General features: G+C 34.4%; 1 protein-coding gene and 1 pseudogene across 2 annotated transcripts in view; both read right to left on the bottom strand.

Annotated features, from left to right (window-relative positions):
* Nucleotides 1-260: 260 nt before the first annotated feature.
* Nucleotides 261-17334, bottom strand: part of PHIP (PHIP subunit of CUL4-Ring ligase complex) — a 182572-nt gene continuing 165498 nt past the window's right edge. Inside the window, exons 35-41 of one of the 2 annotated variants that reach the window (XR_011974371.1) lie at nt 16684-16833; nt 10816-10968; nt 9487-9650; nt 9298-9367; nt 8741-9003; nt 2442-2621; nt 261-1074 (exon numbers count right to left, since the gene is read on the bottom strand). Coding sequence is in view for 1 of the 2 variants with exons in the window: in XM_072642656.1 (XP_072498757.1) it covers nt 422-1074; nt 2442-2621; nt 8741-9003; nt 9487-9650; nt 10816-10968; nt 16684-16833 (1563 nt within the window). In the remaining variant the exon portion in view is untranslated. The remainder of the gene's footprint in view (nt 1075-2441; nt 2622-8740; nt 9004-9297; nt 9368-9486; nt 9651-10815; nt 10969-16683; nt 16834-17334) is intronic. The other variant, XM_072642656.1, reaches the window with a different exon arrangement.
* On the bottom strand, nt 13412-14954 carry LOC140526444 (isocitrate dehydrogenase [NADP], mitochondrial pseudogene; annotated as a pseudogene).

The following is a 17334-nucleotide window of genomic DNA, read 5'->3' on the forward strand; positions in this document are numbered from 1 at the left end:
GACAAGACTTCTATAATCAATAGAAATGTACCTTGCTTGGTCAAAAATAAACATACATTGTAGCATGAAAAGTTCTGTCACTAGGAATATGATGCACCTCCACAGTGCAAGCAGATCTCTCTTTCATAAATAAACCAGAAATTGCTCCCCTCTTCCCTCTGAATTGTGAATAAAATGACTGTTGAAATGCATAACCTATTTGAGGGCAATAAATAGCAAACATTTAAAATATATATTTCTTTAAAGAAGTGTTCTTTAAGTTTCTTTTTTCCTTTTTTTTTTTTTTTTTTTGCTAATTCTTTCAAATTATAGCATCCTCTCATCCATAATCCATAATAGCAGCAAGGAAGAAGCCTTGGTTCTACTTATTCCTTAACTGTACCTGCTTTATATCATTTAAAGTAAAATGTTTTGGTACATGTTACCAACCAATTAAATTAGCTTTTGCTTTTTCAGTCAACTTTCGGACTCGTCCTCTGCTAGATGTTCCAAAAGTCAAAGAGGTGTCTTCAAATAATAGCTGCCTTTGTTCTTCTTCAGAGTCATCTTCATTGTAAAATGCTGTCCTTCGACCCTGGTTTCTAGTTCTCATGTGGGGCTCAGAGCCCTTAAGTTCCTCAGACCCTTCATCCTCATCCATAGGTTCATCTGTCTTTTTTCTAGTACTTCTTCTTAGCATCTTAACACTTGAAGGAACCATAAGGTCTGAATCTGGTTTCTGTGCCTTTGTCTTTCTTTTGGGCTTTCTGCCCCCACGGCCCTTTTTTTGTAACAAATCTTCTTTTACAACATTAGTTTCAGAAAGAAAATTGCATGCTGAAGAAGCTGCAGTTACTTCATCATTAATCACATTTCTGATGGTCTGTACTAGGTTTTGCTCTGAATTTTCCTGTTTCATACACTGTAATTTTTTGGGTTTTCTGCCTCTTTTCTTGTGCACAACTTCGTTGCTGCTTATATTTGCCTCTAATTTAGGTTTCCTTCCAGGGCCTCTTTTTACAACAAGTTTTGATGGTTGACCTCCATGACCATTTACTTGGATGCTTCCTGATGCCAAAGCATTATTTTTGCAATCTGCAAAGACAGCACAATGATAAGAGTATTATTACAGGAGATGAAGATGAATTGCATTTCTGTTGGCTGTCATAATGCACAATAAACTCATTATTTTACTTTTTTCAAATAATAAAAGCATAATCCTCCCAAAGACCCTTTTATTATTACTATTACTATAGAAAAAAAGTCAAGTCACAGGATGTTAATATGACTTGTCTAAAACCACACAGCAAGTCAATTAACAGAGATGAGACTAAGAAATTAGATTTTGTGACAGTTCCCAATTTTTTTTTAATATCACTATACCGGATTTTATTCACTTCTATACACTGGCTGCCATTACTCTCTCATCGACAACAAACACCAAGTGGAAGTTTGGGATAAGATTATATATAGTATTGTGTTAATGATCTCTTATATTGCTCCATAAATTAACATATATTGACAATGGACTTTCTCTCCAAAACCCCTTTTATGAAAGAGCTACAAAAACACTTCTGGTAGCATAGTAAAACAATTCAGTTAGTAATTCTAGAAGGATATGACAGCAGTTTTAACACTCCTAATATAATAACGGATATAGAGTGGAATGCAAGAACTATATGTAGGATGATATCAATGAAGTTAAATAGTAATTTTGCACAGTACAGAGAAGTTCCTATCTGTTAATAAAACCTTGTAGTTCTTTTTCCTAATAGTTAAGTGATTTCAAGTAAATTCTTTCACTTATTTTGGTAGTTGAGAATAGACTTTACAATCAAAGTGAAAAATTGTATAATAAATTCCACATCTCACTCAATTATTTTGGTGTAAAGAATTATACTCCCTTAACATGAACACAACGCTAGATTCCATATTTAGTTCATAGGATCTGGATATAAAACACAACACAATGTCTAGTGTAGAAAAAAGAGACTGATACATGACTCATAAGCTATTACTTATTTGTTCCCTCCAGTTATTGATTTTTCTGTGTTTAATATTGACAGTTAGTTAATGAAGTTTTTATGGACCATTTGCTAAGGTAGAAATTTCCTTGATACATAGAATATTTGTTTATAAATGAAGAGCTCACCTCCATTAAACCTTTTTCCTTCTCATACACCCTCAATGAAAACTGCCTTCTTAAATTTCTTACAGCACTTTGTATTTCTCCTTTGCATCAATCTGACTTCTCATGTTGTAAAGTTGTTGGTGTACTTGTACATTATGCCATAAGCTCCTTAAGAAAATGGCTTGTGTTGTATACTATGTCAGCTCCCCACAGGAAAAATCTAACATAATACGGGCACTCTAAAAGTTCACTGCGAGTCCAAACAGCAGAACCAGTATTATTAATGAATTCTAGCACACCTCAAAATACACCTGAAAAGTTAACAACATACCTTGCTGAACTGGAGTGGGTGACTTGGTAAGAGTAGATGATTTCATTTTACGTTTGACTGGCTTTTCCTTCTCCATATTTTCTCTTGCAGAGTTATTCCTAGTGCTGTGACTAAAATTAGAATGGCTAGGGCTTGAAAGGGTATTTACATTTTTGGAATGTTTTGCAGAATTCTCCAGTACTAAAAAAAGAAAAGAACAAGATCTTATAAGCCAAAATTCACTGAAACTTCCATTGGATATACTTTAATTCCCATTCGCTCACTCATTATAGGAAAAAGGCTATGACTGCTTTGAATGCATAGCTTGATTATTAAGGTTCAAAAAATTAAAGGCTAATACAAATTTCAATTTCAAATACTCAATTTTAAAAGAGACAACTCAGAAATGGAAATCACTTATAGTTCCTGCTTCCTTTCCTATCTCACTCACACACCCCCCACACCTCTCTGCCCTAGTTTATTCTACCCTATCTTCTTTCACCCTGTCCCTCCCAATGTGTTATTTTCAAGGCAGCTAGGTGGCACAGGAGACAGAGGAGTGGGCCTGGAGTCTGGAGGACCTGATTTCAAATCCAGCCTCAGACACTTACTAGCTGTATGATGTTGGACAAATCACTTAACTCCCTTTTGTCTCATTTTCCTTACCTATAAAATACGGATAATAACAGCACCTATCTTGCAGGCTTGTTTGTGAGGATCAAATGAGATAATTGTAAAGTGCTTAGCACAGTACCTGACACACAGTGAGCTCTATATAAATGATAGCTATTAATATTATTAGGTATTATTTTGGGTCTAAGAACTAGCCTCACTAGTTTGAGAGAAGCTCATTAAGCAATCAAAAATATTTATTAAATGAATGTTGCCCAATTTCAAAGAAGAAGCCAGAGAAAATTTTTCCTCACTCCTCTGTGTTTTGAGGATACAGGAGGAGGTCCCATGGTTGTGAAGCACTGTATATACTGTCAGATTTTAAAACGTACTGATTGGATTTGCTGATTTTTTTTCTTCTTTCAAAAAATCTTTGTTATGAGAGGTGGAACTCTGGAAGGGGTCGGGGGGAGTACATAAGGACATTTAGGTGATGTGAAACAAAAAATTTCAATAAATATGTTTTTAAAAAGTAATGAACATTTATACGTCAGGGACAGATATGCTAGGTGCTGGGGATAAAAAGACAAAGTAAACAATCCTCATCACCAAGGAACTTGTATTGGGTAAAACAACATGCAAACACATAAGCAAACACTAATAACTGGAAAGGTCTCATGCAGGAAGTGGCACTTTAGGTTGAGTTTTGAACAAAACTAGAGTATTCTAAGAGAAGTGAGGAGCGAGTAATTCCAAGAATACATGACGCTGTGTAAAGGCACAGAGATTTGGGAGGTGTAATTTCATGTGTGAGGAATAAAAAGCAAGTAAATCAGTTTGGTGGGAGTACAGGACATGTTCAGGCCAGATTCCAAAAGGCACAAAAAGTGAAAGATTTGATGCAATAGGGATGGATGTCAAGAAGGCCGAAGTGTAAATCTCTCCTTCAGACCTGTGTTGTTATAAGAAAACCACAATCTCTCTAAGCCTCAGTTTCTGCATCTGTTAAACAAGGATAGTAATATTGTTGTATCCGCTTCATATTTGTGAAAAATCAAATAATGCATATAAAGTACTTGCAAACTTTAAAGGACTATATAAATGCCTGCTATTATTAACAAAAATGAGTGATAGCAATTTTTATAGCAATTTATGCAAAACGGAAATTGAGACAAGACTTGGCAAACTGAATCCGTATGAGGCAAGCAGAGAAAGAAAAGTCCAAGGTTACTTTAAACCCTAATTGGGTGAATTACAGAATCAAAGTTCAGGTTTGGTCAGGTTAAGGATCAATTATAAGGGACTTAATAAGGTCAAACTGCCTACTTCTTATGTATGATAAATATGATCAGTTTTATTATGACTCATTTTTATTTGCATAGTCTGAAAGAAAGGCTTGGGCTGAGTTGAGTATCATGGGGAGATTATAAAAACAAAATAAAGCTAAAAGGAGTAATTATCTCATACAAATGAGGCAATAAAGAAAAAAACTGATACAGAAGAAGCTAGTAGGGGGAGGGTGGGTAGTGCTAAATTTGGGACTCATCAGTATAAAAAAGCTACCTGAAATTAGGAAAAAGGATGTTTTCATCAAGGAATTAAATGTTAAAAGAACAGAAAGCTGAAGGATAAGTTTTGGGGGATACCTGCAGCTAATAATGTGAAAAGAAGAGGAATGAAAAGAGATAAAGTAGGGGATCTAGACATACTGTATCATAGCCAATAGGGAGAATTTCAAGAACAGCATTTTAGCAACAGGTTTGTCAACATTATCAAATGGTCCTGAGAAGTAAAGGAAGGAGACAACCAATAAGGCTTTGGATTCAACTAGCCTACAAACCTTTCAAAATGACTTTCTGTTTTTTTGCCACAGGGTAACACACAGGAAAATATTCCAAAATTTTCACAATGTAACAAGTATTTTACCATCTGAAATATTAATCAACAAATAAACTGATCTCCTATTGTAGTTGAACTACTAAAAAAAAGCAGAGGATTCCGGAAAGATGGCAGAGTAGGTCAGAAAACTTTCAGTTCTCCAAATTCCCTCCAGAGAAAAAGATAGAACATTGCCTCAGAGGGAATGTAGAGCAGCAGAAATAAGCAAATCAGGTTAAAGCAGCCGTGCTCCTAAGACAATGTAAGACCCCAGAAAAGACCCAATTTCCAGGGGGCAGAGGTTTGGCCCAAGTGAAATGCAAACATCTCCAGGGCAACTCCGTGGAACAACAAGCCTGGGAGCAGTCTAAGCCTTAGAAACTTTTATCTCACAGATTGTGTACAGGTCTAATGGCTGAAGAGAAGACTGAAGGACCTTCCACTGTCAAGAGATGCCAAGCACAGATGTGCTGAACAAATACGTCCCAGGCTGTGGCTGTGGGGAGGTGCTAGCACATGCCTAGCAAGTGCAGTAGCTGAGGAGTGGGGGACTTGCTGGCTATGAGCACTTTCAGGAGAGTTCCAGGGAAGAGAAGGTGGCTGTATTTTGCAGCCATCACTACCTCCCACCAGAGGGAGTAAATAAGATCATTGTGACCCAGGGCTCTAGCCATGACTGAGTAGTGGAGAGGAGAGTCCAAGGTTGAGCCCTGGGACAAACCCCAGAAAGTAACAGTAAGAAGAACCTGAAGTTTGGGGCATTACTCCCTATACTTTAGTACTAAGAACTTGATCACACTAATACGTATAAAAATAAATACATACATACATACATAAAATGAGCAAAGGAAAAAGAAATCAACCATAAAGAACTATGAAGGGGATAGAGATCTGGGTTCACATTCAGAAGAAGATAATGAAGCTAAAAAAATAAAACCACCCCGTTTTTTAATGAGAAATGTTGAATGGTTCCCAAGCATAAAAAGACTTCTTCAAAGAACTTAAAAAATCAAATAGGAAAGATTGAGGAACAATTAGTAAAAAAATAAGGGCAATCCAAGAAATTAAAGAAAATTATGAAAATAAAGTCAACCAACTTGAAATAGAGAACCAAAAACTTAAGGAAGAAAACAATTCCTTGAAAACTGGAATTGGGCTAAGGGGAGCTAATGACATTTTAAGACACAAAGAAATAATAAGAAAAAATCAAAAGAATGAAAAAAATAGAAGTATGAAATGTCTCATCAGAAAAAACTGATCTGGAGAATAGACCGAGGAGAAATAATGCAAGCATAGTCAGAATGCCTGAAAATTATGATAAAAAAAGAATCTTGATACAACATCACAACAAATTATCAAGGAAAACTGTCCTGAAGTTTTAGAACAAGAAGGCAAAACAGAAATAGAAAAAATGTACCGATCACCACCTAAAAGAGATCCAGAATAAAACTTACAGGAATATCACCAGCCTAATTTCAAAGCTTCCAAGTTAAGGAGAAAATATTGAAAGCAACAAGAAAAAAATAATTTAAGTATTGTGGAGCTACAATAAAGACCTAAAAGCTACTAAGTTGAAGGACTGTAGGTCTTGGAATACTATATTTTCATGGAGCAAAGGAGGTGGGGATTATGACCAAGGGTAACTTACCCAGCAAAGTATAATCCTGAATAAAAAAAATTTAATTTAATTTAAAATTTAATGAACTGAAAGACTTTCAGGTATTTGTGACAAGAACAACAGAACCTAAGAGAAAATTCAACATAAAACATCCAGGAGAAATATAAAGTGAACATTAAGGACCAATTTATAAGGGATTCAATAAGGGCAAACATTTAATAAATACTATCAGTTGTATTACGACTGTCATTTTTATTTTGGGTAGTCTGAAAGAAAGGCTTGGGCTAAGTATGATGGGGTGAGTCTAAAAAAAATAAAACTGTATAAGGAGAGAGAAAAAAGGATCAATTATCTCATACAAATGAGGCAATAAGGAAAAAATTGATACAGAAGAAGTTAGTGCGGGGAAGGTGGGTAGTGCTAAAACCTTACTCTCATCAGGAATGGATCAAAGAGGGAACAATATATAAATATATATAATCCAGAAGGGTATAAAAGTCTTCTACATTCAGAAAGAATTATGATGGCAAGGTATAGGATGTGGGGAGAGGATAAGGGAGGAATTCTCGGAGGAGTGGACAGGTTAAAGAATAGGAGAGTAAGGTAGAGGGTAGAAGTAAAGCAGAGGAGTAATAGGAATAAGGTGAGGATAGTGAGGAAAAACAGGAAGGAGGAAAATATACAACAAGTAATTATAGCTAAGAATGTGAATGGGATGAATTTACCCATAAAATGGAAACTGATAGAAGATTAAAAATTTCAATTCAATAATATGTTGCTTCCAGGAAAGACTACAAAAATGAGAGATATAAACATAAAACAAGGTCAGGAGTAGAATTTATTATATAAAGGAACAAGGGTAGTAGTCATCACTTCAGACAATGTTAAAGCTAAAATAAATTTAAGCGAAAGAAAAAATAAGGAAACTACACTATGTGCTGGCACATTATTTAATATTGTTTTAGGCCACTTTAAAATAACTAGACAGTATAAAATACCTGAGCGTATACCTGCCAAAAGGAACTATATAAATATAAAACACTTTTTATGCAAAATTAGATCTAAAGAACTGAAGTAATATTGATCATTTATGGGTAGAAAAAGTCAAAATAGTAAAAAATATGACAATTATACCTAACTAATCTATGTAATGCCATAACAATTAAATTACTAAAAAATTATCTTACTGAATCAGAATAATAACAAAGTTCATTTAGAAGAATAAAAGGTCAGGAAATTCAAAGAAACTAAGGGGAAAAAAAGATGTAAAGCAGGTTCAGTAGTATCAGACCTTAAACCATATTATAAAATGAGAGCACTGTTGAAGTGTAAAATGGACAATTTTGATTATTTTACATTAAAATTTTCTTCTAGAAATAAAAACTCAAGCAGCCAACAAGAAAAGGTAGTCAGAAAATTGGGGGAAAACTTTCACAGACAATCTTCTCAGACTGAATGGGATTTGGCTATAATAGTTTTGTGGTGTAGGAAATGATGAGCTGGTTGATTTGGAAAAACATGGAAAGACTTGGACTTATGAAAGATGTTATCCACCTTCAGAGAAACAGATGACAAGTAGAAATAAGCACAGTACAGTCTTTCATATGTGTGTATGAGTGTACATGTGTATTAATAGATATTTACATACATTTAATATGCATGTATATATCTATCTATATCTCTGCACTTAATTGTAGCCTTGGGAGGGAGGGAGGATAAAGTAAAAAACTGCACAGAAGAGAATAAAAGAAAATCTACATGGAAGCAAAGAAAAGCTGAACAGCTTTGAAAATAATGTTTCTTATATAGGTTTTCTTGAAATGGAAATATATTGCTTTGTATTGAATTCTCTCATGTTCTGCTGTGTACATGGCAATTTTTTTCCTTTTCTTATTATGTATTTAAGCTAAAAATAAATTTAAAAACTAAAAAAAGAACAAAAGTAGAAAAAGAAATGACTTTAGGCTTCACGATGTACAGGCTAGTTGTGTTTATGAACCTAAACCTTAAAGAAAAAAAAAAGGTTTAGAAAAGCCTGAAAACTCAAACACAGAGTTCTCTGCAGAGACTTACTGAAATCCATGCAAATGTAATATATTTTGTTCTACAAGGTATCAACAGTAAAGAAAAAACTTTGATAATTTAGACATAAATTCACAGATCATTTTACCAAGAAATCTGAAATGAAGAATTTCTGAATGGCTTGACTCACTTGTTTTCCCAGGTATAACAGAAACATTAGGTTTTGAAATCAAAGGTTTGCTTCCTGAAGAAGTAGATGGTTGCTCAGTTATAGTCAGGTCTGTAAATCCTCTGTTGCTTCTAGTTCGTACCACAGAATTGGACTCAATACTTTTTCCATTCATCTGAGCAGCATTGTGTCTTGGGGCTGTTGTTCGTGAAGGTGTAGAAAATGGAGAGGTAGAAATATCTGCCTTCAGGAGAGGTTTTAATAACCTTTTTTTCCTTTCAGGGCTGTAAATTTAAAAAATGAAGCTTGTAACACACATAGTCATTTGTAGTTACATGAGGATCCACACAACTTTTATAATACTGTGGGATTCAAAATCATTTGTACTGTAATGAATTGTTAAACGTGACATTTGTAGTGAATTTTAAGTAGTAGTGAGCTTCAGGTAAGTGAATCTTTAGTGAAAGATCACTGTAAATGATATAGTTACATATGACAGAAAAAAGCATGATGCCATCACTATCCTAAAGATACTGTTTTATTGTATGTTTAGCATTTATTTGAATTTAAGCACTTACACTAGTATAGCTTTAGTTAAAGTTTAAAAATCCTCCACATCATAGGAACTTGCATGTCAAATATATCATTCTGCAATACAGGGAATAGTAAAAGAAGTATTAAAAAAAAAACACACACACCAAATTTAACCATTCAGACGTCAAACTTACGGATCATTTCATGCTTTAAAAAAAGAAATAACTATGTACCTTGATGCAGTGCTACTGGAAATAGAGCTGCTTCTGTTTCTTTTCTTCCTCTTTTTGGTTATTGTATTTCTTTTATGGAAACGAAGAGCAGATTTATAATCTGATAAAACTGAACTTATGTGTTCTTCAAAGAAAGCAGACAGACGCAAACTCATACTATAAATCTATAAATAAAAGGAATAAAAAAATTAAGTAATAAAATGTGTTTAAACAGTGAATTTTCAGTAAAATGATATAGAATCATATGAAATTTTTTCGATAGCAAATTTTTAATTAAAAAAATCAAACACTTATTTACTCTAAGATATTTTCAATTAAATATATATACTTAGAAGATTTATGCCCTAAATGAAAGGAAGGAAACAGGCATCTATTAAGCATCTACTATGTGTCAGACACTGTGCGCTAAATGCTTTAAAATATTTTCTCATTCTATTTTCACAACCATTCCAGGAGATAAGTGCTATTATCCCCATTTTATAGTTGAGAAAAGTGAAGCAGACAGAGGTTAAATTACTTGTCCAGGGTCATACAACTAGTTAGTGCCCTGAGGATGGAATCAAACTAAGGTCTTCTGAACTCCAAGTCCTATGCTCTAACTACTGCACCACACAGCTGTCTCATAAAAGTCTTCAGTCAAGACTTTGTTTTTTATCTTTTTTTGTGTGTAATACCTATAAACTTGAACTCTAGATGTAAGTCTCATTATTCATAATATATGTATTGTGTATAATCCATAAGGATCCCCACGGTACCTTCTTCACTACTGACCTAATTAATCATATGTTCACTTAGTACACAATGGGCTGGTTTCCATGTACTGAGATCCACTGATCTTCTATCTCATTTCCAAAGTTTCTCTTTTTATTGTATCACCAAAACCAAGTAAATATTTTAATTTTTACATTTACAAATTTACATTTATAAATTACCCACACAAATGCTCTTCCATCAAATAGTACAGCTGATCATATGGTATTTAAAAAAAAGACAAATTGGTTTCAGAAAATTATTTACTCTAGTTGCAAACCAAGATTCAAGCTACTACTAATCAACTGCACTAATTTTTTCCCCCAGAAAATATTTTTCTTCAGATAAATATTTCATTTTCATAGATAGTACAAACTAAGACATGAGATTTCATATTAAATTTTATTAATTCACAATTTTGTTAACGAACAAATCTAAGTTACTTTTGCAGATCAGAAAACATTTCAATATTGTTTTAAAATTCAGTCAGTTATAAACATTTAGTTGTGTACATTTAAAATAAAGATAATTATATGAGCATAAAAGTTACACATTTGAGAAAGAAATTTAATTCCATACCCTTGATCTCTTGCTTGGTGTGTAAGCTTTGGAATTACTGAAAATAAGTCTTACATCTTTACACAATTCCATTGGCGATTCATAATTCCCAGCTTCCAAAGTTTCCCTAACTGTAGCAAAATCCATTGGAGTATCAATAATGTCTCTGTAATCCTACAGGAAAAAAAAAATCAACATTCCTCAAAGTTAGAAGGGTCCATGTAGGTTCTAAGACAGCCACAGAAACTAGCCATTAGTAATCAACCTCCCCAGTTCCCCAATGTCCCAAATAAAAAATATTTTCTTAGGAGGTAAATCTATATTTAGTTCTCCCTATTCCTGAGTTACCAAAATTTAATCCAGTGCCTACATTTTTTCAGTATCATATATGCCACTGCAGGCCTTTAGTCTTACCATATCTCTTCTATTATAAAACAAAACAAAAAATGCCAATACACACAAAGATTATTTCCTTTTTAACATCATAATGATCTTAAGGCTAAGAAAAAGAGGGCACATGGTGAACAAGTTTTGGGATCATCATGTATATACTATAGTTATGACAAGTAAAATAATATATCAAAATAAATGTCATTTGTAATTTGTAAAAGTTTTGAACGAGATGATATATATATATAGTTACGTAATAAACAAGCAGCAACATGTGAAATGCAGTTGTGTTATACTTATTCAGGTCACGTATTTAGCAACCTTAACTTACTGTTACCATATAGTTCTATACTGAAAAAATGAAAATAAAAATACTGTTGTTTTAATATGATTAATTTTATTCTTAAAAAGCACTTCACATATTATGTTAACTTAATTTCAGCCACACAAAAACTCTGAGAAATGGATATTGCTGGCATTACTATCCCCCTTTCATAAATGAGTATACAGAGAAGTGAAAACTCATGGGCCACACAACCACTGTAGGGAGAATTAAAATCTAAGTCTAACACTCTATACACTATGCCATGCTGCCCCTGAAGTGCGTAGGACAAAAAAATGCTAAGTGGTGAAACTGTGAACTGATAAAATTGCTGTGGAAAATAATTCAGAATTACACTAAAAAAATTCACTAAGCTGTACATACCTTCTGACTTTTGATAGTATTACTAAGCAAATAATCCAAGGAGGCCAATAATAATGGGCAAAGTTCTACTTATATAAAAATACTTATTTCAACACTTTCGGTAAAATCAAAGAATTGGACAAGTGGTTGCTCACTGATTAGAGAACATCTGAGGAAACAGTGGCATATGAACATAATAGAATATTGCACTAAAAGAAATAGTGACTATGAAGAAATCAGAGAAAGGTGGGTAGACTTGTGTGAAATAGTGTGGAACAAAGTAAGCAGAACAATTTACACAAAGACCATGGTAACAATACTAGAAGACATCAGAGGAGTGATAGTGAAGTATGCTTTCTGCCTCTTGGCAGTGAGGTATGGAATGAGGCATACATTTTTAGACATGGCTAATATGTTGATTCTGTTTTGCTTATTTATTATAAGGGAGGGTTCTAATGATGGTAAAGTTGAATTACTGGGAAATGACAGCAACATTAAAACAAAGAAACAAAAAAACCCACAAAGGACTAATTTTCAAAGGCACTTTGGTACCAGAATACCCCTACACATCATTCTAGGAAAAACTAAGACAGACTCTGGGGTTGGATTCAGAAAACTACAAAAACCATGGCAATAGACACTTTCCATGTGTGTAAGACACCTTCCAAGTTGAAGGAGAAGAGCAAGATAGGCTTAGCAAAGGGGAACCATTTAGACTAGGGAAAAAGTCATTGATTCCTCATGATTACATAATTACATGATACAATTCTTTATATTAAAATACAAAATTGTATTTCATATTTTAATTCAGCAAGGAAAAATACACCATGAAGTATAATTATAAAGTAATAAGATTAACTGTTTTTAACAAACTGGCTAGAAGTAAGTTAAAGATTTTGTAAAGTTTATACACTTACTCCTGGCAAAATATTTTTTTAATTTCCTTCAGAGGCAGTATACCCACCACAAAAGAAAACAAGTCACCTTTACAGCTATTCTTTTGAACAGAAAACTGTCAGCTTGATCATTCTCATTATTTATCAGACCTAATTATAAATGACTCTTAGGGTCACTTCAAAAAAATCAAATTTATCCTCAAAAGATGATAATTTGCTGTAACTGAGAATTTTTTTTAAAGAATATGCATGACAGAAAAATTTTTCTCTACCACCACCATTTCCCAATGACTCCATCAGGCCCCCAAAGTGTTGCCCATTATAGCAAAGCACAGGTCATTTTCAAAAAATAGCTTTGCAAATGTTTTAAGTAGTAGCTTTATTTTTAACGAGAATTTAGTAGCTAAATATGGCACAGTGTGTACAGAGGACGGTATATAAATTACAGTATGTGAAACATCAACTTTGGCTGAGGCAAAAATACCTCGAAACTAATACCTCACACACCCTTTAGGGGAAAAAAAAATCTTTTAACTTCCCCCACCCCCGAGCTTTTAAAAAGTATCTCTAGCACAGGTTTCCTGTGCCAAATTTGCAAGTGAAAGGGTTATGGATCCTTCCATGCTGAGGGAGATGGTAGGTGGGGAGGAGGGTGGTAAGAGAAGTGGAGGCATTATACCTACCCACCTTCTGCTCTACTTCTACCTCCTAATCTGCAGCCAGAGCTGCTTCCCTAACAACATCTATTTCTGACCCTGAGCTTTGTCTAAGTTCCTCTTGACTGTGTCCAGGAATATTGATATTCAATTGAATATCAATCCTTGATATTCAAATAGTACTCATTCAGCTTCACATTGCTTAGTCCATGGGTACAACCAGTGAGCTCCTTGGTCATAGCTCCACTCTCTACTGTTTGGACACACCACACCTTCTCCAGAATCTGTGAGAATCTGATTAAGTCCTGGCTACCATCCAGCTTTCCTTGGTGCTCTAAGCCTCTTGTCCAGGCAAAAATGCTAGCAATGGGATTCTTCCAAGTGGATTGGCCCTTCTGATGCTTTTGGTAATGGTGGGTGACAGTTCCATGGGCAGCCTCTGCCTCAATGGTCTTTCCATCTGGGCAGACCAGCAGTGAAGTCATCAGGCCAAGGGAATCAAAGCCCAGGGCTAGCATATCAGACTGAATGTCATCATAATTCTTGCAGGCCCAGACAAAACCACCTGCAGACTTGAGTACTTGGGCTACCATGTCAATGAATCGGTGTTCATACTAAATCTTGTTCTTGTCATAATCTATCTTGTAGGGCTTGTCAAAGATTTCCTGGAAGATGTCTTTGACGTGACCATCATAGGCCTTTATGATGGTGTTCTTGGTGCTCATGTAGATGGGCCACTTTTTCTGGATGGCATACTAGAAGCAGCTATGTGAAAAACTTAAACTCATCAATGTTGTACATGCCTGTATCTACACCTCTGGCAGGGAAGTTGTATACTTCCCATTCCTTTACACCACTTCCATCTTTTGGAGTAAACATCACCTTGCAAGTCCTCGCCTTGTCTACAACAAAGTCAGTGGCCTTGTACTGTTCACCATGTGCATGCCTGCCAATTGTGATGAGTTTCATCCAACCAGGAACAAGGCGGGGGATGTTCCTGCAGATGACAGGTTCCCTGAATACTGTTCTCCCATCCCACTGGGGCGTTTTCACATTTTCTTTAGCCTGAATTCTTTCACACGGGCTTCATCTGGAGTGATGGTAGTACACTTGAGAGCCATGGATTTCTGAATGGTTACTGCTGAGTCAATGGTGGCCTGATCATCTGTCTGGTCACGTGTGGGAGCCCCAGGTCAAAGTATTTGAGCTGTATATCCACATGGGGTAGGATGAGCTTTTCTTTGATGAACTGCCAGATGATGCAAGTCATCTCCATCTATCTCCATCACAGGCTTGTCCACCTTGATTTGTTTGTCTGCATAATAGCCGTGTGGCTGCCCTCTGGGCAGGCTTAGACCTGCTGGGGCCCTCTGCCCAGGATCCAGAGGAGGTTCTGCCTCTGCCTCTGCACGATGTGCAGATAACCTGCCATCCCACAGCACACAGATGAGCACACAGATGAGCAGAGGGCAGGGGAAGATGGGGGGCGCACCCTTAAGTAGCAGTTCTAGAATAAATATATCAACTTGAAGGCAATAACACTCATTTGGATATATATGTTCTGCTAAGTTTGATAAACTAATTATTTTATGGTTATAACTGTTAGACTTCAGAATTTTTAAAATAAAAAGGAAAAATTTAAAAAGATGACTTGGCAATAGTTTTTATTTGTAAAATTAATTTGCATTACTTAACAAATGATCGATTAGTGAAGTACTTACTATTTTATCACATTAAATTAGATAAATTTAATGCAGTAGTTAAATAAAATTCTAACAAATCTGCTGATAGCCAATTAAATTTAAGGTGACAGAAACAAAGATTTAAAGCTATTTGGAAGCTTAGAGATCTTATGTTCTTTTTTTTTTAAATTAATTTTATTTATTTTCAGTGTTCTACAGTCACTACCATATAACTTAGATTATTTTTTTTCCCTCTCTCCCCCCACCTCCCTCCTGCCTCCCCAAGATATCTTCTATTCTAAGCAACCTCTTTGTAAGAAATTGACGATCAGCATTAAATGACTGGCTCAAGGTCACACAAATACTACACAGCACAGCTGGGGTTTGAAACCAAAGACCCATGACCCCATGTTTAATGTTATCCTTCTCTCTGATGCTCCTGTTAACGTACTTTTATAAAAATCTACTAGGTTTCAAATATTCCTAAATCTACTCCCCAAATTAATGGACAACATCAAAAAGTTGATGTACTTGAGGACAGAAGTAAGCACAACCAAGAGAAAATAATATAACAATGATAATAACTGCAAAAATAAAAACACCTCAAAAGGCAACTAAACTCTGATTAACTTTAGAAGGTGAAACATCTTCCTCTTTCTTGTACTGTATAACATTCTTGAGGAATGTTATGTAAATTAACCTAAAGGTCACATGCTTGTGTTGGTTGTTTTTGTTTAAATACTTCTTATAAGGGAAGGCAAAAATGTGCGAGTGGGAAAAGAATATAGATATAAAAACAAAAATAGTTGATATATTTGCTGTATAATCGATATCGTAGTAATAACTTATTAATTCTTGCTTCTTAATGTTAAACTTTTGACCATTTTATACTTTTAAGTACCTTCAGTAATGAGTTTCAGAAGAAAAGACAATAAGTGAAATTTAAAATATATTAATTTTATTGTTTAACCATTCTGGAAAAAATTTTGTAGGGGAGTTGAAAAGGGTAACATTGGATAAAATTATGTATGTTTTCATACTATCACAAGTAAATGAGTTGAACATATATTTACCACTTTATCTGTCTGGCAAAAAAATGCTGTTATAAGCCTGTCAACACTTGTCTGGGAAAGATTTAATACAGATTTTTTAATTGACAAAAATATTATTTCATGAACTCTACTACTGTTAAAATGTTCCACGTTCTCTTATGTCTCATTTCACACCAAATATAGACTAGCACCTAACAGTGTTTGCTTCAACTAAAGGAATGAAATAAATTGCCTTAAGCTAAATCTGTCTTATCAAGTTATATTTCTTAGAGACAAAAAGATGTGAAACATGGCTTTCCTCAATGGTTCCACAATATCTAAATTTACTATGATTTAAATGCTTTATTAAATAGTAAATGGCTTTTCAATAATTAAAGTTTATATTTCACACCAAAGTAGCGAAAATATCATTTATGAAATTCATTTAAGAAAGAAATTCTATCTTCATATAAACATGGCCTAACTACAGTTCTTGAATATAACTTCATCTTCAACAAACAATATTGAAAAACAAAACACAGCACTCACTGGATATTCAAGGAGATCCACTGGCTGGCGGAATGGTTCAGAATCTTCACACTGAAATATGAGGTTTAATAATTCTTGGCACTGATTTCTCCAGGCCTGGGTATCATAAGACTGAGCTCTATTTCGTAAACGTCTTCTGGGCTGATGGTCCTAAAACCACAAATTCAAATGCATTCATTCAGTATAATTTTATAGTTTCAAAAACTCGTCAAGAATAAAATAATACTTAAACAATGATAGAAAAATTTCCCCCTTGAGTTCTGGTCTGCCTATTGGACATTTCAAACTATGTTCCACAGGCCCTAAAAACTCAACATATCCAAACTAGAACATAAATTTAAAAAAAACAACACATTTTGATAATTATATTTCGATATAACCAAGTTTTCTTATAATCTTACATATTTCTAAAATCACATTTAAATATATTATTCTATGAAGGGGTACATAGGCTTGACCAGACTACCAAAGGGGCTCATGATACAAAAAAAAAAAGTTAAGAACTCTTGCTCTAAGGCTACATCTCACCTATCTGATGTATCTTTAACTACCTCTCCTCCATTTAGAAAGGGAGCACTGTCAGGTAAGGAGCTGTTTTACTTTTTTGTCCCCAAAGTTTGATGCATATTAAGTGTTCAAATAATATTTGTC

This window comes from Notamacropus eugenii, chromosome 2 (genome assembly GCF_028372415.1).
Source record: "Notamacropus eugenii isolate mMacEug1 chromosome 2, mMacEug1.pri_v2, whole genome shotgun sequence".
Classification (NCBI taxonomy): Eukaryota; Metazoa; Chordata; class Mammalia; order Diprotodontia; family Macropodidae; genus Notamacropus; species Notamacropus eugenii.